The 9,665-nt window shown below is 48.6% G+C and overlaps 2 protein-coding genes across 2 annotated transcripts in view; one reads left to right on the plus strand and one right to left on the minus strand.

Moving 5' to 3' along the window:
* SARC_09665 (serine/threonine-protein phosphatase PP1-alpha catalytic subunit) overlaps positions 1–2,920 on the plus strand; it is a gene marked incomplete at its 5' end in the record, with an annotated part of 4,240 nt that extends 1,320 nt beyond the window's left edge. The window contains 3 exons of the mRNA XM_014296311.1: positions 303–454; positions 923–1,057; positions 1,594–2,920. Of these exons, the coding sequence (XP_014151786.1) occupies positions 303–454; positions 923–1,057; positions 1,594–1,710 (404 nt within the window). The remainder of the gene's footprint in view (positions 1–302; positions 455–922; positions 1,058–1,593) is intronic.
* An 894-nt stretch (positions 2,921–3,814) lies between these two features.
* On the minus strand, positions 3,815–9,362 carry SARC_09666 (hypothetical protein). Its single transcript, XM_014296312.1, has 6 exons — positions 9,103–9,362; positions 8,380–8,770; positions 6,124–8,076; positions 5,115–5,656; positions 4,421–4,609; positions 3,815–4,015 (listed from the first exon to the last, which is right to left on the minus strand). The coding sequence occupies exons 1-6, from the start codon at positions 9,282–9,284 to the stop codon at positions 3,913–3,915; spliced, it is 3,360 nt and encodes a 1,119-aa protein (XP_014151787.1). The 5' UTR covers positions 9,285–9,362; the 3' UTR covers positions 3,815–3,912.
* Positions 9,363–9,665: the final 303 nt, after the last annotated feature.

Below are 9,665 nucleotides of genomic sequence, written 5' to 3' on the forward strand. Positions count from 1 at the left end.
TATTGGTAGTGTAGTGGTAGTGTGTGGTCCGTGTGTGTAGTGTGTGTGTGTAGTGTGTACGTATATATTCGTACTATATATATATATATATATATATAAGTGTGTGTGTGTGTGTGTGCGGGTGTGTGTGTGTGTGTGTGTGTATTCGTGTATATGCATATATATATTTATATCGGTAAAAATACTGCATACGACACTACAATTGCATGCTCAGCAAGCATGTCTATCACTTTCTTTCAGCGTTTTTTTATCGGGTTGGTATTCCTATCCACTTATCTTCAGTCTGTTATTTTAACCGGTAGGTATGCTGTGTGATCTCCTGTGGTCGGATCCGGATCCTGGCGTCAAACTGTGGGGCGAAAATGAACGCGGAGTGTCCTACACATTTGGTGTACAGGCCATCAAAGACTTTTTGGACAGCTTAAATTTAGATATGATCGCCCGTGCACATCAGGTAGGTGCACAATGTGTCTGACTCTTCATGATATATCGTAAGCGGTAGCTTTGTAGTAGCAAGTTGGGTGTGCATGCATGTGTGGCTATCTGCGTGCCTGCAGCGTGAAAGCTTAGAACAACAGAGCTTCAGGCAATATAGAATACATTCAGCAGCACAGACGCGTACAAGCGCACGTATAGGCGATATGCATTAAAGCAATAATTTTGACCACACGACGGTGTCCTAGTATTACGCTGGCTGAGCACAACCCACATCAGCGCCGCATCTTATAGTCCTATTTTCATTACCTATGTTCAATTAATAATAATAAAATGAGTTTCAGCTTGATTCACCGGCAACACAAAAACATATCGCTTTGAGACTGCACTGCACCTGTGCTTCATATTTTTAGGCTGAACTACACCCATGGTTCATTATTCTGGGAAGTGCTGACTGATACCCCCTGTACACCATATGGATCCTCAGGTGGTACAGGATGGCTACGAGTTCTTTGGACAGAGGAGGTTAGTCACCATTTTCTCGGCGCCCAACTACTGCGGCGAGTTTGATAATGCTGCTGGGATCATGACGGTAGACGAGGATTTGGTCTGTTCCTTCCAGGTGTGTACAGCGTACGGTCTTCAGTGTGTGTAGTATAAAATTGCTTGGCGTTGATCCATGGTTTGAGCATGCGTGTTTTATTATTTTGGTGATTTGTGCGATTGCGGATGATGTTCTGCCTCAGACGAGGCTTGTATAATTTCCTTATGTATAAGTCGAACCACATAAAATGCCAATAGTGATCAGGCAAAATCAAACATTCATACTGCTTGCAGCCTCAGAAGCCTTGAACTCTGTATTGATAGTTTGTATTTCCTGAGTATCAATGTTTGTATGTATACATACATATGCATAGGAATGTTTCTCGCAATGTGCTGCATATGCGGCGGAACATGTACATGTGTCCAAGTCTAGCTTTAGTAGGCTTTCTTCCACGCACAATGACAGTGCCAATTGTTGTAGCACTCTTTTAGGGTTGTCTTATTATTACTTCCGAATCTCTGCCTTTTTTCTATCACTTAGTGTCTCCTCACCTATGCAGAGAAACGTGTTTGTGCTGAAGTATTCTGCTTATCCTTGACGCGTACACTCTGCAGATTCTGAGGCCAGCCCCAAAGATATCTGGTCTGAACAAGCAACGAGGCATTGTCAGGACTATGAAGGAGCCCGAGGAAGTGGTCGTGCCGATTATCAAAGAGAAGAAGGCTTACTAGTAGTATTTAGCCTTAGTGGGCAGTGTTAGGATATGGAACCCCCTAATACAGGAGTGGTCACTTACTATGTCTTGGCAGTTGATGTGACTTTGAGAGTAGTGCGTACAGTGAACGCCGCGATTGCGGCTTGTGAGCTTCTGATCTGCCACGTCAGTTAATTTAATCGGTTCTGTCGGGCCTTACGACTCTCAAACAGTGTGTTGTGGGTGTTATAGGCCCAGGGTTGTGCGAGCACCTGAAATGCGCCGGGAGCGTAGCAACATCCATCAATACCTGGGGATGGGGCGCAGAAGTCGGAGTTCAGAAACATCAAACATCAGACACTGGGTGCAGGGGTTCTGGGGTAAGTTCGCCTTCAAGCTCTCCTGCAAGCCATTTCCGGCATGAAAAATCAAAAGCTTTCGAATCCAACGCTGCCTTTTTGGCCAAGAAGGGGATCACTTAAAACAGGGCACATGGTCATTGTCATTGTCCGGTGACGCGAGCCGTCGAAGTCACGTGGTATGTAAGCATGCGGTCTTCATCGAATTTAGCAGCAAATACGCCGCAAAGGCACGATCACCCCACAGGTCACACACTTGAATTGGGTCTGGCTGGCGCATGGAGAGGGGACACATTCGAGAGACAACATGATATTCTGTGATACACTTTCAGCAGGATTTGTAATCTTGACTTGGTACGCAGTACATCAGAGCCTAGAGAGATCACCGTTTGATAACTTCTCAGCCAGAAGTACTGGCCAGCGGTACTCCAGCACCTCTCAACCTCACCTGCATAGTGTGACATGGTTGAGTATCCCCATAGTATACTCGGGAAGCCGAAAGAAGTCAACAGATCCGAACGTCTGGGCGCCTCAGATGTTGGGTAGGGGCGGCTGATCGATGTGTACATTCTGGAGACGGTGCGATGCAATATATATGTATGGCCGTACACATCAGCTGCACCTGCTCCACTACTGATGCCTCGTGTGACAGCGCCCGCAATGGAGTCTTGCGTTGCTATGCCAAAGGAATAATCCGCTGATAGTATCGGAGGAATGTTGGGTTTGAGGCCACAATGCGATATACCCAAATATTAGGACTGGGTCATTTAAAGCCGCCCGCGTATGCCTGTCTCGACGAGATATTGAGCAGCCAAGCTCACTAACAAATAAATGTCACAGGTGTGTTGGTGTCTTTCTGAGCTGCCATCCCAAAGGACACGGTACGTCTCAGTTCAAGTAGCGGTATTTGATATGACTCTGTGTGCTGTCTAGATTAATGAATGTGTCTAAAATCTCATTACATATTCCGAGAAATAGAGTAGAGTTGGTATCGTGCAGTCGTTATTATCTTTGATTAACTCTATAGAGGAAAACGGCATTTCTCTGTCAAAGCAAGAAGCGTACTAAATCTCACTCATTTGGGGTTCAATTGATGAACCATAAAGCTCTCTATGCATGTCGAAAGCAAAGAGAAAAATGAAGGGGTAGAGCCATTTTAGCTTATTGTCTTGTTTCCAGATTTCGCACGCCTCGAATGCGCACCTTATTTCAGAGATTTCGTTTACCTGTCTGCCACAACTGTCAATATGAGTACTCAACACGATACAATAGATGCGAGTCTCTCCATAGACGCAAGCGGCGGCTAGTCATCTCGGAGAAGCGAAGCCTGGGACTGTAAGTGCTGCTATTGGATCTATTGATCTCGGAGAAGCGAAGCCTGGGACTATAAGGCCTGCTATTGGATCTATTGAGCAGAATAGCCAGACAGTGAAATCAAATAGAGAGGGGCACCCTCCCTAGGTAGCACAGCAGATGCAGCTGTGATGATGGTGTTAAATGCAGTCTCAAAATATTTACATATTGTTTGGCGTAGCATCGTGTACCTACAAACCTAGATACGATTGAGAATACAGTTGCACTCAGAATTTCCGCTTGGATTGCCGGGTATTATTCATTGGTGGCCGACCACAGCGAGGTCTGGTGGGTCTACCTACCCGCCGATAACTCACTAAGGGGATAGAGTTCACACACAGATGAGGCTCTCCTATTTTTATATCACTCGTTATTTATGCTATACAGTGGTAAGTGCTCAGGCAGGACGATGTGATTGACCGTTGTAATGGTTTATTGCTCGTGAATTATTGGTTTATTGCTCGTGAATTATCGGTATATCGCTCGTGAATTATCGGTTTATTGCTCGTGAATTATACAGTGGCGTGTTAGGTGGGGCCAACGGGAACACCAAACACAGCGATTGAAGTCATGTGTTTCTCCCGGATCTTTGCCACGGAGCTGATGAGATGCGCCAGGAACGACTGGCCCCTGCAAAAAGGACGGGTGCACGGGCGATGGGACATAGAGGTCGATCGAAACATGCATACAGAAGTGTACATTTATAGTACCCATATACGCACCGGCACATGAATGCTAGTGGTGCTAGAACTTACATATACATACATGTGCACAGTATTTAGCAGTGTGCACACGCGAATATGTTCAAATGATACTTGTGAACAAATAAGCACGGAATTTACGATCTTTGGTTTACAGAAAATCTATCGGAATCACACTACCTTGACGGCAGAACTACGCACAGCCCCGAATAAACTGACAGGCACATCACTCACCTGCTATGAACAACGAAATATTACAAGCACAGTCTTCTGAAAGAAAAAGAAAAACATACGGGGTTGAAGCGCCGCACAAATGAGGTGCGAGGCGACATACCTTTTGGTCTGTTTGTGCTTCAGCAATACTCTGATGGTCTCTTTAACTAGGTGCGCCGGTACAACAACGGTAACTAAAGGCTTGGCATCTGCCGATACGCTACCGGCCGTGCGTGATAGGGTCTGCACGCACATAAGACCGTTGGTGGCGCTTGTCATATCCGCCGTGGTGAGTACTAGTACGTTTAACCTACGAGATGATGTACGAAAGATTTGATTCAATTGGTGTACAGTGGTGAGTACGAGTACGTTCAACCTACGAGATGATGTATGAAAGATTTGGTTCAATTGGTGTACAGTGGTGAGTACGAGTACGTTTAACCTACGAGATGATGCATGAAAGATTTGGCTCAGTTGGTGTACAGTGGTGAGTACGAGCCCCTTCAACCTACGAGATAATGTATAAAAGATTTGGTTCAATTTGTGTACAGTGCAGTCAGTATACGAGAGCGTTTTCTTCCTTCCCCCCACCCCCCCGCTAAAATACCCGTACGATTGATTCTAAACAAGCCATTTGTACTACCCATTCTTTGATTGACAAGTATTTTCCGGGAGCATCAGAGCCCGCGACACCATTAGCTATACTTCAAGGTAAGCCCTAGCCTGATTCCCACAAGAACTATCGAAGCATGCTACGACCACTAAAACCCCTTGAGCAGATAAAATACTCGAACACATGTCCACACACCACCCACCTTCCAGCTACAATGACCCCGTCCACAGCCCGTGTCAGATACGGCAGACCCGCACTCGCCCCCTCGCTCGTATCCACAAACTTGACATCCTTCGAGTACGCTCTCCTGTACCGCGACACCTTCTTACCCACCGCCACCAGCGACGGGAACGGATCAGCCGCCGATGTGTGCCTGTCGCCATGGCGCAAGCACCAGCACGTGCTCAACTGGAGAGGTGGCTCTGTAGGTGGGTGCTTGGGACTAGTCTGTGACGGGCCAGTGGTACTAGGTACGGTACTGCCGGTTGTGAGGGGTGGCTGAGCACCAGTGGCAGTAGTAGCGGTAGGAGCAGTATGCTCGTGCTTGCGCCGGCACGCGGATGGGATGTGGGTGCAGGCCATATGGTCCAGAGAATCGCAGTCGGCCTCGCACAGGCATTGTTGGAGGGGCTCGGCAGTCGCTCTGCATGTCGACGTCGTGTGCTGCGCATGTCGCTGTCCTGCCGCTGAAGCTCCGGTGAGGTGGTGTGCAAGGCTCCGTGCACTGTTGTGCAGTCGGTGCGCCTATGGGGGCGTAGACAGATTTGTGTTGATATATGAGATTCTATGTATTTTTTTGGTAGTATAGCACTAGTACATGGTTTTTGGATACCCTGTTAGAACTCGTTGACGTCAACTAGCCTTGGGCTATGCATTCCACACAGACGCACGGACAGCGGTCTATGTACAACGGTACACTTGCCGCACTATGTCGCTAATCGCACAATCAACGACCACTATATATTGCTATGGAAAGCCACCAACAATGCAAGCCCAAACGGCGCAAATCAGAGGGCAAGACAAATGCATGCCGCAAGGTATAACGGTATTTCTATGTAATACACAGTAGATATGTTTAGATGTGAGACAAAATCTCGAGGCTCGGACGGATATAGTTAAGTGCCACACAGCAATAGTATTAGGTGGACAGTAACATCATGCAGAGACATGACATAAAGTAAATGCCATCACATTAAAAAGTATGTACATACCTGTAAAACAGCCTCGTCCTCATTTTCAGAAGAAAAGAAAGTCACGATCGTGCCTCTCCCGGGTGTAGGGCTATGAAACGAAGTCTTCCCAGTATAACCATGACAATCATCCGTACTCGATGATACCGAGGGTGAGCTTGACACAACCGACAGTAAGCGCATGCAGCTGTCATCGCCGAGTATCTGTTCCCATGGTAACACATGCAATTCAGGGGTCGTGACTAAAATCAAAGTTTTCCTTCGGATTTCTGTCCTACCTGCGGGGCCCAATGCAAGGACACGCCCGTTCCCATAGTCGCCGCTGTAATCTCCGTCACTCGAGTAGCCCGTCAACGCGTGCGCAGTGCTTGTGGGTGACCCGGTAATACGCGAGAAGGGGTTCAACCAGTTAGGTGTGGTAGGTAGACTCGTTGAGGGAGAACTGTTACGGGAGAATGACTCATGGTTCAGCTGGAACTGAGCAATGGCATTGGTATTTGTGGGTATGGAGCAAGGGGGGGTTGATAGTGTTGCGGCGAGATCGTCGAGTGTGGGCGCGATGTTGGTGTTGGAGTTGAAGTTTGTTTGTAGTGTCAGTGATTGTGATTGGATGCTATTTTTAGAACTGGAGCTGGAGCTGAAGAGTCCGCCAAAGAGTCGCTGGATAAACGTACCCCGCTCTCTACCATTCCCATTTCCGTTGCCATGGCAACCTGAGGTGCCGATTTTAGTGGGAGAGGAGACACTGGCAGACAATCTGCTAGCAACCACCGCCATACCATTTTCATTCGAGCGCCTTGTGGTTAGAACAGGTGTTGACGTGGCTTTGCCCATGGCCGGGCCTGAGCTGGAAGTTCTCTGAGCTGGCTGGTAACTGTCTAAACTAGCAGGCGGTGTTTTGGTACCCCTCCTCACACTCTCCCGCAGGTGCGCCGCAGAAACAGGCGGCTTCTGCGATGGACTGAGTGCTGCGGTGCCGTCCCGTCGTCTCTCAGCCTCATGAGCTGAACAGCTGTCGCCAGTGGGTTTCGAGAGCATTTCCTGCTCGCGATACGCGCAGGCCTCGGATTCCGGAATATTGTTCAGTGCTGACGCAACACCCGAACCTTTGGATCCGGACCTTGCCGGGCTGTAGCACACACTGTTGCCCCTGCACTCTCGCGTGGTGGACACTCCTGTGCCCTGTGACACGGCACACGCGTGCAACGGGTGCACTGGTGTGCACATGCCTGCACGTGTGGCTTGTGTTCCGGTTTGTACCTCCCACGCCACAGTGATGGCGGCGTCGTACATGTGTCTGAGCTGTTCCAGCAGCCCACCGCAGTCTGTCTGCCCTTGGCCACAGCCCTTACCGTCCTCATGCGGTGCGTGCTGTGCACTAACCTGATCCCAATGTCTCCCTGGCACACAGGATGGAACACCTGCACCGGCCAGGTTAGTCGCCTTCGGAATAGTGGGAGGTGGGTGGGTAGCCCTAGCATCATGGCTCAGGGTGCTGGTGGGCGTGGGCGTGGCTGTAGTCGCCAACACATTCGGGGACACATTCAGAGCTTCGCATATGTACCTCAGCAGTTCTTTGGGCATTTTCGTACCACCCCGTAAGGCCTGGATGCCGTTTCCCGTGCGCATGTGGTCCGTGTCCACGTGCGCTGTCGTGTGGCTAGACTTCGAGAGTTTCCCATTGGGCAACTGTATATGCCTGTTATCATGTTGACTTCCTATCCTACACAAGGCATCTGGGGTAGGGTGTAGATCGGGTGATGTGCTTTCACTGACACCGGGGAGCTTATCCGTACAATCGAGCTTATGCACATCAGAACATATCATATCGGATGCGTTGCTGAGTTTCAGTACATGAGAGCCTTCCTGTGCCGTGTGACAGGCTGGCTGAGGGTCTGATAGCAACCGATTGCTCATACGCGAAGCTATGGGCCGCATTTGAGACGCCGGGGAGTAGGTGTATGTGATGGCGTCCTGTGTGTAATGTCGACAGTAGAACAACGAGCAGGACAGGAAGGAGACCAGTTAGAGACGTGTTGGTTTACTAGAGGGTCTTCTCAGCCAACAACAGTCCAAGGGTTAAGCCATGCGCCAAAAAGGCACCCGTAAGTTGCACACCAAGTACAAGTACACTCTTACCTGGAGTTCACACACACTTGTTCGTAAGGACTATTCCATCACTCGCGTGCAATGGCGATAACATCTAAAGACCTCATTGCACATTTGAACAACAAATCCGAACACACGCCACTGCCAGAGATGGGAACAAGCACATACTATAGGGATGACGTAGAGCGCAGCGCTATATGGTCCCAACACCTCGGCCTGAGTGGCATAACCTAGATTCACCGGTTGCCGGTCCACCATCCCGCAAGTGTGTACACGCACATCTTCGCGCGTTCTACCGTCCATGGCACATTCCCCTTGACCACACTCACCACTCGTGATGGGGGTGGTGGCATCATGCGGAACTCTGTCCATACTAAACGCTGACTGTGTGCACGGCCCGTTGTGTGTGTTTGGGCCAGTTGCGCTGGGGAATGAACGTGACGTGCGTTTGATGGTGTGTGTGTCAGATGTGTTGGCGCTCGCTAAAGCCGAGTCGGTGTCCAAACAAGCGCATGACATCTGTGGCAATGCTTGCAGTCTCTGCAGCCTCGTCTGGCGGCTGTCGTGGGTTGAGGATTGATGTGTGTATTAATTGAGAAGAGGGTAAGTTGCTGTATGCAATGTGATTTTTTCATACCGAACTCTAAAGAACTGCGGGCACGTATAGCTGTAGATACGTTTAAGAATGAACTCTGAGCATTCCCGTAAAAACGTATCACTTTGGTACATCCACCTAGACACCCTTATGTGTACGTGTATACTTGTGAAGTCTCAAGTATATATATATATACATAGCTTACAATCATTGTAGATACAAGATATCATACACAGCAATGAAACTGTTTATTCGAGAACACAGAAGTATCCAAACCCCTCAGGATACCCACTTACATGGCCTCTGCAGTCAAGCGCCGATTGTATCTGCACAGTATATTGGTTGCATTCTCCCCAGCAGATACACCGCCACTCAGTGCTTGCATAGCACAGCCATCGTCTATGAGGCTACTTGTACCTCTTGCTGTGTCAACATCGTGTGTAGTAGTTGAACGACGAGTGTTGTCCACTGTCGCCATCGTAGGACCGCCTGTTCTTTTGTCCAGACGGGAGGTGCAGCGCGACAACGCGGTCCACGCACTGTGTATGTGATCCTGTGGAAAAGAGTGAGAGAGATGGCTGCTAGAGTACTTTATGTATATACAGTTATGAATCAGCTTGTGGAAGATGTATTTCGCTTTTAGTAGTACAAATGCTGTTTAATAGATAGGGCTGGCAAAGACGATACAGGGTAGTTTACACGCGATTGAGGAGCGCATGCGGCGAAGGAGTGGCAATTGAAAGGATACCCTTGATCCAGCACGGAGGACTATTCCTATTGTGTATAGAGCATTTCTGAGAGTAATTGAGAAGTGCACATGATACTGCACCTTCTCATACTAAAACCAAACTTTCCTATA

This window comes from Sphaeroforma arctica, assembly GCF_001186125.1.
Source record: "Sphaeroforma arctica JP610 unplaced genomic scaffold supercont1.1013, whole genome shotgun sequence".
NCBI lineage: Eukaryota > Ichthyosporea > Ichthyophonida > Sphaeroforma > Sphaeroforma arctica.

Coding starts and splice junctions, on each gene's coding strand:
- SARC_09666 (XM_014296312.1), bottom strand. CDS start 9,284: ATGGCGACAGTGGACAACACTCGTCGTTCAACTACTACACACGATGTT. Junction 8,771..9,102: donor CGCTTGACTGCAGAGGCCAT/GTAAGTGGGTAT, acceptor AACCCACGACAG/CCGCCAGACGAGGCTGCAGA. Junction 4,610..5,114: donor GGGGTCATTGTAGCTGGAAG/GTGGGTGGTGTG, acceptor ATCATCTCGTAG/GTTAAACGTACTAGTACTCA.